General features: G+C 36.8%; 2 protein-coding genes across 5 annotated transcripts; one reads left to right on the plus strand and one right to left on the minus strand.

Moving 5' to 3' along the window:
* On the minus strand, nucleotides 1–16823 carry tpcn1 (two pore segment channel 1). 4 transcript variants are annotated; one of them, XM_052556130.1, is made up of 28 exons: nucleotides 16655–16823; nucleotides 16396–16454; nucleotides 16082–16199; nucleotides 10182–10312; nucleotides 9886–10062; nucleotides 9204–9317; nucleotides 8960–9090; nucleotides 8561–8684; nucleotides 8377–8435; nucleotides 7973–8072; nucleotides 7728–7844; nucleotides 7521–7645; nucleotides 7383–7431; nucleotides 7225–7288; nucleotides 7034–7078; nucleotides 6290–6346; nucleotides 6051–6104; nucleotides 5853–5925; nucleotides 5665–5772; nucleotides 5204–5275; nucleotides 5030–5119; nucleotides 4648–4763; nucleotides 4521–4567; nucleotides 4217–4285; nucleotides 3525–3621; nucleotides 3288–3424; nucleotides 3102–3182; nucleotides 1–2606 (listed from the first exon to the last, which is right to left on the minus strand). In XM_052556130.1, the coding sequence occupies exons 3-28, from the start codon at nucleotides 16158–16160 to the stop codon at nucleotides 2505–2507; spliced, it is 2418 nt and encodes an 805-aa protein (XP_052412090.1). In that variant the 5' UTR covers nucleotides 16161–16199; nucleotides 16396–16454; nucleotides 16655–16823; the 3' UTR covers nucleotides 1–2504. The 4 variants fall into 4 exon arrangements, with proteins under 4 accessions (XP_052412090.1, XP_052412089.1, XP_052412092.1 ...); XM_052556129.1 differs by having other exon boundaries at nucleotides 16082–16248; XM_052556132.1 differs by adding an exon at nucleotides 15219–15354 and having other exon boundaries at nucleotides 16082–16718.
* Nucleotides 16824–17002: 179 nt separating this feature from the next.
* On the plus strand, nucleotides 17003–20404 carry iqcd (IQ motif containing D). Its single transcript, XM_052556133.1, has 5 exons — nucleotides 17003–17176; nucleotides 17625–18290; nucleotides 18393–18626; nucleotides 18703–18774; nucleotides 19132–20404. Exons 1-5 carry the CDS (start codon nucleotides 17141–17143, stop codon nucleotides 19411–19413), a joined length of 1290 nt encoding a protein of 429 aa, XP_052412093.1. The 5' UTR covers nucleotides 17003–17140; the 3' UTR covers nucleotides 19414–20404.
* The last annotated feature ends 1077 nt before the right edge of the window (nucleotides 20405–21481 follow it).

A 21481-nucleotide genomic window follows, 5' to 3' on the forward strand; every position in this document is an offset into this window, starting at 1 on the left:
TTAAATTATTTTATGGATGACCAAAATCAGAACAAGGAACATTAAATTATTTTATGGATGACTCTATGGGATACGTAAGAGTTAAGTAATTATGTTTTCGTTATTTAGAACAATAACTGAAGTCACTTCTAATAGCTGATACCCTCAACTGATCGTCTTATATCATCACAAGCTGAACATATTACAACCTCCAGAAAACCAGCGTCAGATGTCATGTCACGTTAAAACTGCCTCTCCAGAAAACACATTATGACGTTACTATCACTGGAACAGCAGAGAATATGGAATAAATTGTTCAAATGTGATGACAAGCATAAAAAAGAAACATAAGATCCTTGCACGCATTACACAGATAGAGACCGCTGAATTAAACAGGACGCTCGTGCTCTACGATCTGACTCTGTAGCGCCTCCCGCTGTCCAGTAACAAACACCACAAATCGGTTTGTCGGCCACACAAAATGCCTGCGAGAGAAATTAGCAAAACAAAAGCAAGTCTAACAGTGCGGAAGACTGCAACTCTCAGTTCTGTCAAAGTCAAATATTAAAGTAAATGACACAAATAACTTTGTCACTTTGCCTTAGGATAGAGTCAGAGGTAGAGAGAGAATGAATGTCTCAAGTAGACTACTTTTACAGGCGTGTTTATTTTTGTGTTGTCGAGCTACATTCTTCATATGCCTGTCGATATATTTATGACACTATGTGTAGTCGAATATTTGAAGAATTCGTGTGACAAAATCGAAACCGTTGCGAAATCTGCGTGGGTCTGCAAAACAAACCAGCCCAATTACCTATGCCAATTACGGCCGAAAACTAACCCGATCGGTTTCTGGGGATTCAAAACCTCCCTAAAAGAGATTCCTAATCTAAAACCACAAGGGCATCAAACCACGACAACAATATAAAAGTAGCCGAACTCTGTTGGAAAACCGTGGACTCGTGGAGAAACATTTGGTGAAATTCCCAAGACCTTGACCAACTTGGCAAAAATGGGACCGGTACGATTTCATTAGCTACGTTACATAAAAATAAAATAATAATAATAATAATACACAATACACAAAATATGGATAAATTAAATTTAAAAAAGAATTACTGGATGAATTAATCTCGACAGTTGGGTGACAGTAACACAAAGAGAATATAATTCATAAAAAGACAGTTATTAAACAAAAATCCAAAAGAAGTTTCATTAAAATGTATCGTTTACTAGACCTGTTATTATACATTAAGAAAGTAAAAAGAACAGAGAACTGAGACACAAGTAAACCCTACAGTATTAGAGGAGCTGCTGTGGTTTCATCATGTTCCCTTGTGTTTGGAGCATCAAGGTTGCACATCCTAAAACAAGCAACTGGAATGAAATCACTGACATCCCCAATTACCTCCAGGTTACATACTCTAGACATGAGAGCAAACAACTTATGAGGATTGGCATGCATTCACCCTGTTAAAAAAGCATCAAGAAAATGACTAATAAATTATAAAATGGTGCAGCGAACAGGAAAGACGTTTAACTGAATGTAAGTAGATAAATAACAGTTTTAACGTACAGTGCATTAAGCCATAAGCACGGCTAATTGGAATCAATTTTTCACCTATGGTTTTACACAAAGGAAATATTCGGTTTGGAGAAAGATCTGCTTTTACCCTGGAAAGCTGAATGGATCAGACAGTCTGTGGAATCAAATTACTGCACTTGCTGCCAAAATACTCTAAAATACTGACTCCAAACTAAAGAAAATAAGAACTTTTCATATGTGACAAGACAAAAGTTTAAACTAACTAAAAGGTCCAGGGCAGGTTATCGAACACTCATCCATCCAAAACGAACATATGCCTGAGAAACGGGCCTATGTTGAGTAAATCAGTGGATGTATTAAAACAGATTTTTAAATACTTGCCTCTCAACTGCATCTGACATACGTTTAATCTGCATTTATATATATATATATATTTATATATAATGAAAAAATAAGCCTCTCTATAGGTCCAAAGGTTCCAGCAAAAAGCAGCTTTAGTTTAAAAACAATATTAGTTTATTACTATAATATATTATCTGTTGGTTAAGCAATACCACGGACTGTGGAGAAAGAGACACACGAGTCACTTAGTGCTAAAATCCTCACATTCAGTTCTGATTCATCTCCCACAGAAACATTCAATCGCCGTTCTCCGTTTGACAAATCCATGATAGAGTCTGAATCATGAATCAAGGCAAATGTCATGAGGTGCATTTCATGGAAGAAAAAGGTTCCCGGACCTTGTGCTTGTCACATGATTGGTCTGCAAGCTTCCCTGATTGGCCACGGTACCTTAAGGTTTTTTGGGAAGTAAGGCTTTAAGTGAGCTCTGTGGGTCTCCATGTGGATGGAGGGAGAATGTAGTGGTCATGGGGAACCCCTGTGCTCTCCATCGATGCGAGGAAGATGTTTCTAAGGTCCCTCAGAGGTACGAGTGAGTGTGTTAGTTAACACTGTTGCAGTATTCGGAGTGTGCGAGTTAATTAATGCTGTTCGCAGCACTGACTTCAGGGCTGTCCAGTTCTCTGTGGGATGTCTCATCTGGCTGGAGGTTTGTTCTGGAATATTCCTCGTACCATTCCTGCAGACAAAAAGAAACAATCACTACACAAACATACCACTGCCTATCTGGAAATTCTTGTATTAAAAGGGGGGAATATGAAGCCAAATATGTCACACTATAACTTTCTAAAACAGAACATGATATCATTGAAATAACTTTAGGTAGCATTTATTTTTTCTTTCGCTAAACTTTCCAAGTTTCCACTTGAGCACGCGCTTGTATAAACAGCTGTATTATATATTACCTTTTCAGACTTTCATGATTTAATTATCTGATCCAAAAAAAGTGACATTTATGAAGGCTTTACTTAAAATTCAGTAAATAAAGGTTCAAATTAATCTGGCTATCACATCAATTTTAATGAAAACAATGTTACATTCATGTTAATTCAGACATGTGGTGTGTATATATACACCACAGTTTTTAGGGGTTTTCTTTAGTAACAAAATGTTTTTAATGGTTTTATTTTAGTTTCAGTTTTAGAATCCTATAATAACCCTGTTTCTATCCTACCTGAATTTCCTCCTCGTACATCTTCATGCTGAGGTCACTCTTTGTACGTGACCTTCGACCCAGAAATACTAATGAGGAATGCTGTGAGCAATGACAAATATGATTCATTACAGTTCAATCATCTAACAAAGAAACACAAATTAGATGCTATGAACTCAAATTGTGTGCATGTACGCATGTGCTTACCCCGCTCCGCTCCAGAGCCACACACATGTCCTGCAGTGAGCTCAGGTTGGTGACGCCCAGTGTGTGTTTATACAAGTCCAGAGTCTGCAGAGCTTCAGTCTGAGACACCTCTGTCTCAAAGACAATCCCCTTTTCATCTATAACACACACACACACACAATCTAGTCTTAGATATCTCAGTCATACCCATTTTATTAAACATGTTATCAGCTAAACGGGACTCTAAACATTTAGAACCTTCTGGGTCATCCAGCGGCTCCCTGTTCTTGCGACTGTAGTTCATCCTGAAGACAAATGCGTCTAGTATGAAGGCCACGATTATCGTCATCACAACCTGCATCACACATAGAGACATGAACACTCAAAATAACACCGGGCTGTGAGAAAATATCAAGAAATTAGATTTATAACACGCATATAAATGGGCAGCTGACAGCAGTGGGATGTTCAATAGTTTCAACATTAAATGATTTAAACATAACATAAAAGTTTATAAAAATGAAATGTTGACTGGTTAAACTGAACCTTATAAATTTCAAATAAAAACAAATCATATCCACATTATTTCCCTTCAGTGTTTTATTATTATTATTAATATGCAATTATAGCTTCTATACATTTTTAATGAGCTTTTATTATTTTCGTTTTAATTTGAGCTTTAATTTTTAATTAAGCTATTTTATTAAATTTTTTATACATTTTAATTAATTAAGATTAAAGTTATTTAGGTTTATTTTACTTTTTTTTTTTAAAAATCAGTCTTTTTTGTTTGTTGTTTGTTGTTAGAATTTCCAGGTAGTAATACTAGTTATTCCTGAACAAGACAACAATTCTAATTCTAAAGTTTAAGTTATTAATTTTTGTTCAAATGACAACAATTTAGATTTATTTAACACACACATACACAACCAGCATTTACAATCCCTTACCATGGTGACAATGTAAAAGGTCATGAAATAAAGGCGACTCCAGTGAGTAGTTTGTGACGTCACACCTTCCTGCGAAAACAGCGATCAAAGGCATCAATAACTCGGACAAATGACAGACAGACGACAGGATCCATAGGTTTCCGCTACAAACAAACATTTCAGAAACACAACAGCCTGCTGACATTTAATTCCAGTAAACAGCAGGGGGCAGCACAGCCTCACACTAACCAAAAAAATACAAACATTTTACTGAGGAAACTTTTTGACTGAGCAGATGCGCATGTGTTCTTTTATTTACACTCACCATAGTGATGTACCAGTTGTTCACCACTGTTAGCTCAAAAAGAGTGACTGAAAGGCAGAGAAAAAAATTACAAAAGCTTTATACTGACATGAGAAGAGTGTGTATCTGTGAGTGTGTGTGCACATACCAAAGCTGCTTAGGATGTTATTGAAGTTATTGAGATAGTAATATCCCTCGTCTAGAATGGTCCGGTTGCCAATAGTCACATTTATCTGGCGATACGAATCAGCAACAGTGCTAGTGCTTTGAGAGACAAACACACACACACCAAAATACATTATTCACTGAAAATCATTTATAGCGATTTTGTCTTTTTTTACAGCATGATATGTACTGTTCACTAAGTTTTATAAAGATTCTTCAGAATTGCTTCTTTTGTTTTGCATAGAAGACCACGTGTACATGAGGGTGAGTTAATAGGCATAGAGTGTTAAAGTTTATGGTGATATTCAGCCTGTATTGATTTTTGTAAAACAAGAAATGCATTTATGGTGATTATAGGAACTTACTTGCAGCAGTTTGGATAAACAACATCAGCAAAAAACTCCATTCCAACGATGGCAAAAGAATAATAGAAGATGATCAGAGTCAGTCCTAGACTACAGAGACAGAGAGAGAGAGGGTTGTGAGAGAGGGGCCTTCATCTGCGAGTAATGAGCTGAAATGGATTATTATTTCTGTACCTGGCCATGCGCGGGAAGAGTTCAAACATTGTGTCCAAAACGTTCCGATAGCGCTGTTTAATTTTAAACAAACTTGACAAGAAATAGGGGGAAAAAAAGTTAAGAAAGGAACATATCTGTATATATCTATAGCTATGACCGCTGAAAAAAGATTACAAAGTTAATATTAAGAAACAAAGACATACAGCTTAAAAAATGATTACACTGCAGACTTTATCTACCTGCTCTGAGCCCTCTCTGGCCAAAATGCTTCTATTTTGTGTTTTTCTAAAATTGATTGTTTTTAAATGTAATACATGCACATTTAATTACCAGCATAACAATTCAAGTGATATACACACACACACTTATGGGAGAAAAATGAGCATTTAGAAAAAAGAAAAAGGTTGTAAATGAATGAGTACAACTATATGCAAAAACAATTTCATCAAAACACACACACGAATAGTATGCACACATACCGGAGGAGCTGAAAAGGTCTCAACACCACGATGAAGTAGAACGGCTCCATGTCAAAGGCCAAAGCAATTAATCCCAGAAAGGCAAAGACTGTTACTGAGAAATCAAAGCTGGAAATAGAAACACACACTCAGAGGTGATGCAGTGTGTACGTGTGTGTATTTGTATGAATGTATGTGTGTGTACCTACAGGTTCCACCCTGAGCTGAAATATTTCAAAGGACCAAGGCCTGTGATCTTCAACAAGACCTCAACTCCATAAACTTCATTCCACAGACACATCAGGAGGCGAAAAATATAAAGTTTAACATTTAAATGAAACCCATTTTAATTGAAACGTCTACATCCAGATTTACTCGTGATTTAATTTTAAACAATTTCCACCTACTTGTGAGGAAAATAATGTAACTCCATGGGACAACATGAGTCCATGCGACGCCATCTGTGAGAAGAGAAGAGAAGAGCTGCTTGAGAGCCAAATTCAACTGGGTTCCCACAGAGAAAACAGCTATTTCGCCGTTTCCTGTGTTTACAAGCGTTTCTGAATGGTGAATTCAAAGAATTATCTGGAACGGCAACACAGCTGCAGCACATGCCCTACTGTTCCGTTACTCAAGATGATCTTACCATTTAACATGTTTGTCTCCACCAGGATCCAGATGCCATTAATTGCTACTACCAGATCTGCAACAGGTCAATCATGAAAAATAGTTCAAATTATTAGAAATGATGGGATTTATACATTGTAAGTGCAGTACACTTGAGTTTAAATGTTTGGAGTCAGTTAGATTTTTGAAGAAAAAAAAAAAAATAATAATAATAAATAATAATAAATTATATATATATATATATATATATATATATATATATATATATATATATATATATATATATATATATATATATATATATATATATATATTTTTTTTTTTTTTTTTTTTCAAAAGAAAAAGTAAAAACTAAATCGTTTATAAAGTAAATGCTGCTTATCAAGTATCAGAAAACTATATCATGCACTGCAAAAATTCAGCAGCACAACTGTTTTCAGACATTGATACTAATAAAAAAATTTTGTTTTAGCAACAAATCAGCATATTGGAATGATTTCTGAAGGATCATGTGACACTGAAGACTGGAGAAATGGTTGCTGAAAATAAATTACATTAAATAGAAAACAGTTATTTGTAATCATGTTAACAGTTAATATTTACACAATATTACTCTATTTTACAGTACAGTATGTAATAACTATAATAAGAGTACTGAAAGCTACAAGCTAATGGGTTCCAATGAGCATATTTTATTGATCAGGTATTGCATGTTAATGTCTAAAGGGTTAATACAAGAAGTTACTTAAAGATTTGAACTTACACATTGCATATTGGAAAGCTTTGGATTTCACAAGTAAATTGATTCCTGTTAAAAAAAGAATAATGATCATACAAAGGGAGTATTATTTAATCCCAACTAATCTTGAATGTACCTGGTCATTGCGAGCAAATCATTAAATTGTAAAATTCTGTATCTAATACAAATCAAATCAACGTGACAAAGATAAAGACCTTTGAGGATGAGAAATGCAGTACGAGGAAGATCATCAAACCAGTGCTCCCCACTCCGTCGAGCCTGCAACACACACACACACACCAGATGTTCTGGCTCAAGAGGGTTTCACAAACACCCAGGGAGTATAATCATGTGACAGTGTGTGAAATCTGACCTTCCATTTGAGCCCGATCACTTCGTAAAGCTTATAAAAGTCCTGGAGACTAAAACACAAGTAAAAATACACCTTAAGACCTCATCATCTGCTGAAATAATCAAAAGGACGTGAGCACATATGCGTGCATGTGTGTACCTCAGCATGGTTGCTCCTGAACGGTTGAGGGCCTTGAAAGTGAGGAAACGATCTCGTGCTGTCATTCGTGGGCGATAGAATCGCATCAGTCCGTCAAACTGTTTTAAACACACTCCATCTGGCCTCTAAATAAATGTATCACACTCACATTAAATGCACAAGGCTTTCGGGGTTAAGTCCTGAAAGAGTGTGATCTGTAAACCTCACCTGCCGACCAACCAGCAGCTGGAATGCGTGCTCTACGGCCGATCGCTTGTGTAGAAGAAGAGACTTGAATTTCATCTTCTCGACTCCATTAAAGGTGTCAAAAACAACTGCCAGGAGCTGTGAAGCAAAAATTAAGAGCAAACTCGAAGACACGCTGCACCAACAGATAATGCTTACAAAATTAAACTTTAATGCACCATAAATCCTTTCAAATGAAAACAGATTTAATGTTTATTAATGCTGACCAGATTCATGATGAAGTAGAGCTCGATGGACAGATACACAATGAAGAAAATGCACGACCAACGATTCTTTGAATACGCTGGCATCATCACATCTGGAAAACTAGTGAAGAAGAAAGATTCTGAGGTTACTTCATTATTAATCATTTAGTAGACACTTTTTTAATTCAAAGTGACATTACATTTTTAACAGGGGCAGTCTGATTATAGTGTCCTGGGGTTAAGTTCTTTGCTGGAGGACATAATGATAATAAAGGATAAGAGAAATTCTCCAGTTCCCCCTCGAGGAGTTTGAACTGATAACATCTGGATTACTACTGCGGTTACAGGAAGACATGAAACACTGAGGCTCAGAGCCATGCAATGTTAAATAGGATGTATGCACCACAGCGAGAGTACACACTTACTTTGCAGTGGTCACAAGGACAAACAGACTAACAATGCTGTTCTCCAGTGTGCTAAAATACTGTGGAGAGAAAGAAAAGAATCTATGAGTTTGTGTGTGTGTGTGTGTGTGTGTGTGTGTGTGTGTATGAGAGAGAGACAATAAGGCAGAGAACACAAAGGTGAGTGTGTGATCGAAGTACTAACAGGGTCGGCTGTGTTGGCTGAGAACAAACAGAATCCTAGGATGGCAAAGATGACCATGAAGAAAAGCAGCAGCAGAAGAATATCAATGAAGGGAGGAAGAGACTGAAATATCTGCCTCAGGTTTCTGAGGGAGGACAGAAACAGATACAGCATCAGAACATCACATTGTATCCAGTCAAGGACATGCTTTACAATCATTTATCCATTGTTACATGAACTTTTAGCACTTAGTTTTGTGTAAAATCACTGTAAAACAAAGTCCTCGAGTGGCTTGTTGCATATATGAGATCTCAAAACTTTTAACTGAAAAATGATGTGAGTAGTAGTGGTAATAATTACAAATATTTACAGTCACTGAATGATTTTAAAAAGTTATTATGAATTTCGAAGTTAGCATGCCTGCGAACAGCTCCACAGTAACGGCAGTCCACCAGAAAGATTGGCCGCAGGGCTCTTGTCACACGAAGGTGAGATGTCTGCCGGACTAGGACCACAATTGCCTCAATGAATTGAATAAACAGGACACTTGCCTGAAATGCACAAAAATCATTTGAGAGGATAAAAGGATTCTTCAGCTGAGACACAAAAAAAAGAAAAAGATATCAACCACTGTTGAGGCGGTGTATTACAAAAATGTACACACCTTTACCATGGTCCTCTTATGACGTATAAAGGTGTGAAAGCCAAGCCATCGGAGCTTCATGCACAACTCAAAGGCCACCGTTGCTAATGCCAATAACTCCAGTGACGCATGAACCTGACAGAAATGAAAATATACACCTTAAAGTGTTTGTACACTAGTATATACTCTTGTTCTTATAATTGTAAGCTTTACATATACACTTAAGCGTACACACATACATACACTATCATTTACAAAGTTTGGGGTCGGTGAGGTTTTTAAAAAAATGTGTTCAAATGCAGTTTCTTATACTCACCAATGCTGCATTTTATTAGATCAAAAATATAGCTATATAACAATAATATTGTGAATTTTTATTGCAATTTAAAATAACTGTTTGCTATTTTAATATCATTTAAAATGCAAGTTATCATTGTGATGGCAATGATACTCCATTTTGTGTCACATGATACTTCAGGAATCATTTTACTAAATGTATATTTTTGTAAAAATCGTGACTTTTTGGATAAATAGAAAATCATGTATTTGAAAGACTTTTTTGTAACAGTGTAAAAATCTTAACTGTCACATTAAAACAATGTAAGGCATCCTTGCTGAATAAAAAAAAATTATTTATAAAAAAAAAAAAAAAAAAAAAAAAAGTTGTGTATGCATTGCACATAGTGAAGTAGAAGTCACATACATAGACGTCCAAGCGGAGAAAGGGGACGGCAGGGGCCTCTGAGAGGGACAGAAGCATGAGTAACACCGCAGTCAGCAGCTCCATCACATAGAAAAGGTGATTGTGAGCAAACAGGTAGGCACTGAGCGCTTGGGCATTTCGTGGATGAGTGAAAAACTTGTCGTTATTCTCTCCCTCCTGAAGACAAACACAGACAAATTGGCAAGGGAGAATTATCATTAGCCCTGAATGTTTGTTTGTGATCATCTGCATCAATTTTACTGCTTCACTGAGCGTCAGAAGGTTCATAAGGTGACCTGCAGGTATATTGCTGCTTCCTGGTAGTTCATTTCCCAACTCTGCCGCAAAGAATTCTGGGCCCTGGGGTCTGGTGCCCCTGGGGTCGGAATGACAACATTATTCACAACATCATAATTTCCTGCCGCATCTGTGGAAAGAAGAAAAAAAAAAGTATTAAATAATGATTTAACACTATAAATTATGCATTCACATTCAGATACAGCAGTACTCGAGCTAGTTGATTTTATATACCGCTTTTAAATAACATACCGACGGACGCAACCTGCTGGCAGAATGAGGACGTTTGCACTGGCCGATCATGTGTCAGTCCAGTCATGTTGTCAAATGTACTACTGTTTTCCATGGCAGCCCCTGTGATCAGCCCCACGTCCCAGTAGTCAGACAGAGAGCATGTCACTGGTCGAGCAGTTTTTAGCACTGCAAGGGTAAATTATCAACAATGCACTCGCACATGCAAGTTTCATTGTGCCAGCTGCAGCTGCTGTGGCCAGCTGTCCGAAAGCAGAACAGAATCCTGTGGTGATGTTCACAATTCCTCAAAAGTTGACACGGTTTTCAAAAAACAACAACTGTGACTCAAATAGGGCCACAGCTCCTTTAAGAGTCTACAATTGTAACATTTCTAAAGAAAAACAAAAAAACATCTGGTAATAATGTGTTTCTAAGTTAAATGTAACAAAAGAAAAAATTTAACAATATGTCTTTTGTTGGCAAGAATGTGGGAAAGTTGATTAGACAACATTAAGATTATAGTGTCCAGTTAAATCAGGGCTGCTTTCAGTGACAACAACAACATTCATAAAAATTGAAAACTGCTTCAAAGAATCAAACAATGAAGAAAAATAATATTAATAAAATATGAATAAATTTAAATGCACTCCAGGCTAACTCAAAGCTGGTTTCCAAAACACTGCACTGATTATTCCAAACATTTCATCGCTGAATTCCAAATAGTTCCATAAGGATTGCACCCTAGACTTTTCCTCTCTCTCTTTTCCAGAAGATGTGTGAGCGGTAAAAACCGCTGATGGTTCAGAGATCACAGTTTGTCTAAAAGATTGCCCAGAGGAGTTTCTCAAGCATCAGTTCAAAGCGCATTGTCGATCCTCGGACTCGGAGCTGCTTCCTCTGACACCAGTCCCATTTCCAGCCACCACATCAATCTCTTGGTCACAGCCTCCCTTCTTCCTTATCTTTTGTTTCCTGTGCTATATCGGATCAATTTTAGTCCCTTTCTTTCTTCAAGCTCAAAAACACAGCTAGCCTTGGAGATGGACGGCACTGCTGAACAACCACGCTGAGAGATTCATTTGGGAACTAAAAAGTTTCAATTCATTTTTTCTAATCTATACTTACCATTGCTTTATTCTAAGCAATAAATATGACTCACTTTTAAACGATCTGTCAGGAAACAGTCTGGCAATTTATTACCAGCATTAATTAAATCCCAAACAGCTAAAAGCTTTTAGTTTGCCCAAACACAAACAGACTGAATGAGTTACTTCATTGAGTTTCATTGACTCACAGCTGTCTGTAAACAGCTCTCAGTGAATACACACATGACAACAACAGTGTTGATTTTGCTCTGTCCAATCAATAGGTTCCTGGCAGAGCAAGAGTGAACAACACAGACAGCACTGATTTTCTTTTCAGATCCAGTTCCACTGAAATCCAGATTTCCTTCAAACACAAACAAACTAAACCAGACTGACGATCAGAGATGGGTCCTGGTTCTTTCTAAAAGCACAGCTTTTAAAACGTCCAAACAATCATCACCATGACAACAAAATAACTTTTTGAGACAGCAGCTTGAGGCAAAATGAGGAAGCGAGAGCATCTGATATTCACGTCAGCTTCTTTCTTCTAAAATTAAGAGACAGCTGTACTAGAACCAACATCCTTTTTTTCCCCATGAAGAATCTTCTTGGCTAACTAAACAAATATGCAAAATCACAAAAAGTGTGCCACAGTTTACACCCAGGTGCTCCAAATATTCAAACATCCAGCTCTCATCACAACCAAACAGTTTTGACACAAGGCCACAGACTGCGTGCATGCAGCATGGGAGAGGACGGGGGCCACAAACAGCGCTGTATCTGTTATAAGGCTGACACAGCATTTTAACTGTGTCCGTGTGTGTGGTACAAAGACTGGTATGCTACAGTATTGGACACTTAAACACATGATCATTGGGGTTGGGAAACTTCACTCTTAAAGTGACAGTACTACATAGTGTCCTCCCCAAAAACTGACCTGGAAGAAATAGTATAGGCCTATTGGTTGTTGAGTCATATGATGGGTGTTAATATTATTTTCAGCAACATACAATACCACAAAATAGCACTAGGGTGCAGCATCCCCTCAGTGATTCCAAAAGTCTCTCAAATGAGCTATCTACAAATGACACCGTATGTAGATTTTGTGTCATTAAATTTACACTGCAGAGGTGGTATAGACGCACTTCTAATGTGCCATTTACCTTTACACAGTTTTTTGCTGCTCAGAAGAGGAGTATAATTTTGATACTAGCAGCAAGAATTTTTGGCAGGCACAGAGCAGCCTTAACTCAGCTGTAAAAAGAGGCCTTTTACTAAAAACAGAAGATATCTGTAAATCTTATATAACTAGGCTAGATCACTTGTTCATTTCCAAGTCAAATCTAGACTGTCAAAAAGGTATAAAAAATAATTATGCTTAATAAATAACATCAAGAAAATTGTCAATATTTTCAACCACACATCCAACTGACTTTTTCTACATAAAAAATAAGTTCTCTTTTACAATGTGTTGTAGGTGGAATCATCATTTTCAAAAGTAATCAAACGAAGATATTTTATTTGATGACATCATTATTAAATCTAGCACCCTCAATAAAATGATCCGCCACCGACGACAGCCGCAGTGAACACAGCTGAGCATCATAAACTTCAAACTCCAGTACTGACATCACTGTTCATTATAACACACTAATGAAATTAAACTCACTCTCAACAATCCCTCTGGATTAGATCCATTTCCACATTTTTCTCAATTATCAAAATGACAAAAGCTTTCATAAAGCAGTGTGGGGAAAAACAGCCCTGCTCCACTTAAACTATCAATTCTGCTTATGCAGAAGGCCTACAAAGCATCTCCTAGTGCATTAGCAATGTCAACAACGCAGTGAACATTGATGGAAAGGCTTGACTGCAGAGCCCTCTAGAGTCAGTGCTTGGAACTCACACTATTTAAATGGCCTTCTTGCCTTCCCACTGTCACATGATGCATGTCTGTGATCTCACTCAAGGAGAATGAGGGTTATAGATCAGGTTTCATGTCGATCAGGGCTTGTAGTATCTTGGCAAAATCTAATCATCAACATTCCTGAAACACTATGACTATTTAATGAATCGATACCCGACAGCAGAGGTTTTCAACTGGAGGACACCAGAGAACTTCAAGAGAGTGATCCCAGTTCTGTATATAAAATGTAGAACAATGTAAACCAACGTCTAATGTAATGTAGACTAATAACGCAGAGGAATGTGGTTAGCTGTGCAATGTCGGTCTTTTGCCAAAATACCTACAGACTACAGCCTATAGAAATGTTTCTCTATAAGTGCACTTCCTGCTCCTCAGACTGCAGTTTGTCATTCATTATTACAAAGTGTAGAGACGATGTCAACAGTTTTATACATTTTTGATTTTATACAAACGTTAATATTAAAGTGACTTAGATTTTAGGAACACTGTTGTCTGATTGTGCTCTGTTGTCAACAAAAATAATTCCAAACAAATACACAGCTGAGCATCTCCATTCAAACACAGAGGTGTTTCGTTTATGAATGAATCTGCTTTTTTGAACAAATCTAGTGAGTTAATGATTCAATGACCCATTCATAAAGAGAGTCACTTGCTTCGTTCATAAATGAATCAGCCATTTGAACAAATAGATTGAATAAATGAATCAGTAACCAAGACTTTGACTTGCTGCCACCTGCTTGCAGTTTCAGTTTCATTTTTAAACCATAAATTGAGTCATTTAAATCTTTAACAATTCTATATTCAAAACTTTATATTTAAAAACATTATATGACATATTGCATTAATGTCACCTCTGAGTGTGGTCAAAAGGTCTTTTGTGCCATGCAAAGATGAATTGTTGATGTTTACTTTGCATGGTAACTTATTCTTCGTGATTGTATCTTATTTTTGTTGAATTTAATTAAAATGTGTTAAAAAAAATGTTTTAAGTAGGAGTACTAGTGCTCCTGAAAAGAAATGTAAGCTTAAGCAAGTCCTTAAGAATGTCATGTTACCTTTTAAAAACTAACTGCAAATGTTCTGGCAAAGTGTAGACTATTAAATATAGTATAGTCTACAAATCATGCAATACTGTACCACTAAATGAGAAGTGTTTTGATGGCTTTGCTCATCAAGGCTGCATTTATTTGATCAAAAATACAGAAAAAATACAGTATTCTTGCTAAATGTTATTACAATATAAAATAATGGTTTATCTTTTAAAATGTCATTTAATTCTGTGACACAAAGCTGAATTTCCATCACCCATTACTCCAGTATAAATTGTGAACTGTAGTGTTTATTGTTAGAAAAGATTTCTATTTTAAATAAATGCTTTTCTTTTATTTTTATTCATCAAAGAATCCAGAAAAAAATTGTCACAGGTTCCAAAAAAATATCAAGCAGCACAACAGTTTCCTATACTGATAATACATCAGCATTTTAGAACGATTTCTGAAGGATCATGTGACACTGAAGATTGGAGTAATGATGCTGAAAATTCAGCTTTACATCACAGGAATTAATTTGATTTTAATTTGAAGTGAAGTGAAAGTGAAGGTGAAGTGACATGTGACCAAGTATGGAGACACATACCCGATATTTTTGCTCTGCTTTTTACACCCCTCCAAGTGTACACGCACAGTAGTGAAACCACACACACCTTGAACACCCACCCAGGACAGTGGACAGCTATATTGCTGTGGACCCGGGCATCAGAGGGGATACAGTGCCTTGCTCAAAGGTCTCACCTCAGTCTAGTATTGAGGGTAGAGAAAGCTGGTTATTCACTCCTCCCCAACCTACAATCCCTGCTGGACCTGAGACTCAAACCCACAACCTTGGGGTTACAAGTCCGACTCTCTATCCATTAGGCCACGACTGCCCCTTAATGTTTATTAAAATAGAAAAACGTTATTTTACATCATAATAATATTTCACAATAATAAATTTTTCCTGTATTTTTGATCAAATAAATTTCAGCCTTGGAGACCATAAGGAACTCTCCTGTATATATATATATATATATACACACACACACACACACACACATATATATATATATATATATATATATATATATATATATATATATATAGATAGATAGACAGATAGACACACACACACACACATATCTATATCTATATATCTATATCTATATATATATATATATACACACAGCTCGATAGATAGAGATAGATAAATATGAATATGAAGTTAATAATTATTTTAATCTATTGATTTTAATAGAAATACTAATAACAAACTTATGTTTAATACGTTTAAAATAATTGTAATCATGTGTTTAAAAAAAGATTCAAGTCAATTGTTTAACATTTTAAACAACATGTTTTTATAATGCCAAACTTAAAGCTATACAGATGTTTCACCATGGCATCTTTATACTTGGGTCCTTCGCATTATGTGACAGCTCAGGCTCGAGAGGCTGACAGAACGCACACAGAATGGATGACAGATCTGTGGAGGAGAGCTGAATGCCTAATCAATGCCTTAAAGATGTGCCCTGGCCTGCACGCAGTCCTGCTCTGCCAGCAGTGAAGCTCAGGTGACCTAACATCAGAAGTGTGGAGTAACGCGAACACAATCGACTCACTCTCATCTTCCTCCAGCAGCCCGCTGTTCGTGTCATCCCAGGTCAGAATCAGCGGCACGTCGTCGTCCCCCTCCGCCATCCCGCGATGAGTGCACCGCAGTTTCAGGAGAAACAGAGACTGTTTGGCCAAGAAACAGACCTTTCGGTGCTACAGAAAAACTTTAACACTGAACACACGACACGAGTTACAGAAACCGATTTACTGTCCCCGGACACCAATCTGAGCGAGTTTATGCTAAAATATGCTTGAAATCAACTCTGACGGTGTAAGTTAAAAGAATCATAATAGTGTAACGTAATATGTCGAACGTCACCTGACAAAACCCGGAAAACAGGTGTCATCGCTTCCGCTTGACGGAGAACAAGCTAACAGCTGTAAACAAAAAACAATAATAGCGATATCTATGGAGTTTTAAGACAATCAGATAAACTAGCTAGCTGCTTTTATTGTTGACGTTTTATTATAGATATAAATGTTAGTGAAAATAATATAGATTACAAATGTACGTTTAGATATCATTCCGCATATGTGATGAACAGTGATGTGATGATAATCTTTACAATCTAACTTACTTTGAAGGCATCTTAGTAAAACGTCTATCTGTTTAAGTCACGTCACTATCTTCGCGCGTTATTAAAATACCAACGCAAGCGCAAAGAATATCGCATAATTCCAACTAATTAAAAGAATATTTAACTTTCGAATGCAGAAAAAAAACACGATTGAAACGAGTTTGTAACATAAATAAAAGAACCGCCGCCGTCAAGCAGGAGGGTTTGAAGTTACGTCTTTTTACGACAGTGTGTAGAACAGATGAAGTGTCATAATAAAAGCCACAGAGTGAAAATTTGTCTCATGCCAAACATATTAAGACGTTTAAAGATAATATGAGGTTTATGAAATACATACAGGGAAAGTGTGTCTATATACATGTGTAAGTAAATCATGGAGGACATTTCTTATTTTGTTTGTTGCTAGAGTGGGAAGTCGCTGGGATCAGAATGTCATGACAGCAGTTGTCACAGCAACTGGTAAACATAACATCAGAGTGTGTTTACATGATGCAGGTTTCTACAAACATGAATAAAAACACGGTAATGTACAATATATTAAGGGAGAGCAAAATTATTATTGTTTATGGATTATTTATACAATTTAGACAATATTATTTAGACAAGCTGTTGAGCGCAAAGTAATTCTTTGTCAGTAATGAATATGAATAGAAATAGAAATGACCGATGCGATAAAATCGAGAAATCTTTTTAAAAATCTGTTTTAAAACACATGTAATTTTTCAAAGAAAAAAAGTCACAATTCCCTAAAAAGATCTTTTTTAAGTCGTGTAAAATGTTAATTTAAAATAAACAAGGAATTAGATTTGTTTTGTATGAATTGCATTTTAATGTATTTTAAGTAACTTATCTTATATCTCATCATCCCTTCTGTATTTAAATAATATTATGTCTTTCAAATACATTTTCACCTCTTCATTGTTTTAAAAATTATTTGAAGTCTGAATACTTTTCTCTCTCACAATCATAGAAACCTCTAATGATGGGCTCCAAATCAGACGCCCACCCTCATGAAGAAAGACTATCAGATGCAGCCACCCTTACAAACAAAACTAAAGCAGACTACTTGAAGACCATCAACCCCTCCAGGAAGACACTCTCATCTCTGGAAGCAAAGCTTATATTTGGGGTACTAAATGAGAGCATCCGTCAGATGGAGATAGTTTCTCTTCTACCCACTTTGCTGAGCTCTCCAGAAGCACTTTCCCAGAGTCTTGGAGAAGAGGTGGTCCATTCCCTGAAAGAGCATCACAGGCTTGGGGAAAAGTACAAAGCTATGGTGCTTGATGCAAGCTTTGAGAAAAGTGAACTAAAGGAAGAATTAGCCAAATCGAAAAAAGCCCTTAAGGACTCCTTTCATAACATTATACGGCTGCTTAGGGCAACTCCTACCACAAGGGAGGTGCTAAAAGGCATAGAACCCAACACAGGGGGAGAGACGGAGACTCAGAAACTGAAAGATGGCCTGTGTGATTTGAGAGAGATTGTTTTGGAGAGGCTTCTCACTACACCTGCAGAGGAGAGAGAACGCAGAGAGATGATGCTTGAAGTCAGTCAGCGTCACTCTGCCAACCAGAAGCTGATAGACTCACTGGAAAAAGAGGTTGCCAGTGCAATAAAAGACAAGGATACAGAGGTCAGCAGGATGATAATGAACAAACATTTTTATAAAGTTGACAAAATGAATGAGTTGTCTCTCTATGCTTTCATTCTTTCTCTGACTCTTACTTCTATTTAGATATCCACATTGAATAATAAAGTGCACCAGCTGAGAAACTCACTGCATCAGATGGAGAAAGGTTTGGAGGAATTCATCGCCCGAACACATCAGGATGCTGAGAAACAGAGCCAATCAGATACAAAAACTTCAGAGGGGAAGAGAAGTCGTTTGCAGCAGGAGGCCAGTCAACTGAGAGCTCAGCTCAATAATGTGACTGCAGACGACAGAGAGAGAGAACTGGCACTACGAAAGGTTAAGTATAATCCAGTTAAATAGTGTGTGTGGGTATAGTTATTTTTTTGTAAATGATGCTGGTTTTGATTTGCAGAAAAAATACAAGGAGGAAACAGAGATTGAGAACTGGATCCAGAAATATGATACTGAAATTGGAGAGAAACAGGTAGACATTAATCTGATACGTACTTATGTTGATTCAGTTTCATTTTCAGGTGTATTTGCAGATACCATTCAAACATTTGAGCTCAGGATGATTTTTTTAAGATAATGTTTCTTTTACTAGATAAACTTTTACTCAGCACTCAGCGGAACAAAAGTGACAGCAAAGATATTGTTACAAAAATAATCAAATAAATGCTGTTCTCATTGATGAATCCTAAAACAAAATAGGATAGATTCCACAAAAAATAATAATAATGTGAAATGTTTCTTGAATGTAAAAGCATATAAAAATGTAAATGTTGTTGTTTTTATGCACTTGTGCATTTGATTTTGTATGCCTATCTATATGTTTGTCCAGACAGATTTGGAGGAAATGACACGCATGTATGAAGCAGACATGGCAGAGCTCACAGCGCTGGAGGAACATTCAGCAGTTCTGGACCTGGAGTACTCCCAGATTATGGAGGAGCGACTGGAGGCTCAGAAGCAGAGGGAAAAACAGGAAAGAGAAAGAGAGATCCAGAGCCAAGCTGCCACTGTCATTCAGGCCCACTGGAGAGGCTTTTGTGTACGCAAGGCCATGAAGGCCAACACAAAACCCAAGAAAGGAAAGAAGGGAAAGGGGAAAAAAGGGAAATGAAAGAAAACAAGACATGAAAGCATAGTGCAAGATAATCAACAATATTACTCCCGTTACTAGATCATTAAAACAGAGGGAAAAACACTGTGACTGTAAGACTCATGAAGCATTCAAATGTTCACATTCCTCTTGAATACACTGTACAGTTTTTAACCAGATATTTGCCCTGAGTTCTTCAAATCTGTTCAGATTTTGAAAGTTATGTAGTGTATTCCAGTTTATAGAAACAATGGATCCATCTGCTGCCTACACAGTATATTGAGAAAAAAATCAAGACATCTGAATCCAATTATTATGTTTTGATATTTCACATATCTGAATCCAATAATATTTCATTGATTATTAAAGAGGAAACCCTTTTAATTAAACATCCTTTAAATCTCCATGTCCCTGGACAATATCCCTGGTGTCCCTCCAACCACAGTCCTAACAATCCTGTACAATCCTCAAGGGTGGCCAGATGATGATTTTTATGTAGCTTAGGCACATCTGTCCATTTTCAGTGGATAAACACCTTCAGAGATTGGGTCTTGATCTCCGCTGTCATTCTTTTCATTTAGATTTGGCCTTGCCATAATGTTGAACTTCAGTTCATCATCTATAGCTCTCATGAGCTGAAAATATTTCTGAATCTGGAGGGAGACTTACAAAAACATTTTTTGTTTTAGTTTTTCATCAAAGCAATTTGGAAAAAATATATGCTTGCATGTTACATTTGACTACACATTGCTATGTGATGACATTTTAGAACATTACTGTAGCTCATTTTCGTTTTAAAAATCATATCAACAGTAAATAATGATTCATTCAAGGTTGCATTATTCACCATTTCCACCTGCTTGAAGGTGTCCACAGAGACTCTCCTGTAATGTGTGATCATCTAATAAATGTTACGGATTGTGGCCTTTAGCTGAGCAAACTGGAGTGGAGTGTTTTCCTGCAGTGGAATGGAAATGCTTCAGTTTTAATTCCTGTAGAACATATGAATAGTCTGTAATCTTGGGAGACAGAACTGTACAGAAGACATAGGCCTGTAAATTGTGTGCGTGTGTGTGTTTACCCATTTGTATGCAAGTGCATTCTGTCTAGCTGGGTCTGTTGCGGGTGCAGTTGGTTTTTTACAGTGCAGGAGAACAGCTCTCGGGTTTTTTAGGTTCTGTATCAGTTACAACTTTGTGCTCTCTTTCTCTTTGTCTAACCTAGTTTGGTTTTCTAGAAGTTCTTAATAGAACGGAGTGCGTAGGATGGTCAATGACTTGACCAATGTTCTCAAACTCGGATGCATCATGATACTCTCCAAAAAGGTACCAGGGTAATGCAGAGGAGAAGAATTGTTTGTATAAAGTCGTTCTTTGTGCACAGAAAGTTAAAATTAAGATTATGGCTGAACCACTTATGTGACATGGACATATTTAATGATGTCCTTACAACGTTTATGTGCCTTGATCATATAGGACCCTTGCTGTTTATAGAGGGTCAGAGAGCTTTCGAATTTAATCAAAAATATCTACATTTGTGTTCCAAAGATTTTTTTTTTACATTTGTGTTCTCGCGTAGCTGCTTTCATTGGCCAAGGCCAAATTTCAAACAACCAATCACAGATCATTTTGTTTATTGTCATGTTTTGAGGCCACAATAACAGACTGGTGTGTCGGACATATTTTAAAAATTCTGTGCTTTAAATATTTCACATACTTTTGAAAATCCAGTGTTAAGTTGACCTTGATAAGTACTCATCATCACAGTTGTAAACACGGCGGCATTCTTCTTTCATGAAGGGGTTTGGCACCAAGGTATCTTTGTTTCCAGGAGGAACGTTAAAGAATGCGACACACACGTCTCACGGAAATCCTGTAGAATTTAACCAATAAGATGAGGACTTCGACACTCCTGAAGAGTTTCCACTTTTGTGTCCCACATGCATCAGATGTTTAGCCAACAGTTAGTGGGCATGATGTCTGAGGTTGAGTCAATTCTGAAGATAAACGAAGGTCATATGAGTTTGGAACGAAATTAGGGCGAGTAATTAATGACAGAATTTCATTTTTGGGTGAACTATCCCTTTAAG

Source organism: Carassius gibelio, chromosome B5, assembly GCF_023724105.1.
Source record: "Carassius gibelio isolate Cgi1373 ecotype wild population from Czech Republic chromosome B5, carGib1.2-hapl.c, whole genome shotgun sequence".
Taxonomy (NCBI): Eukaryota; Metazoa; Chordata; class Actinopteri; order Cypriniformes; family Cyprinidae; genus Carassius; species Carassius gibelio.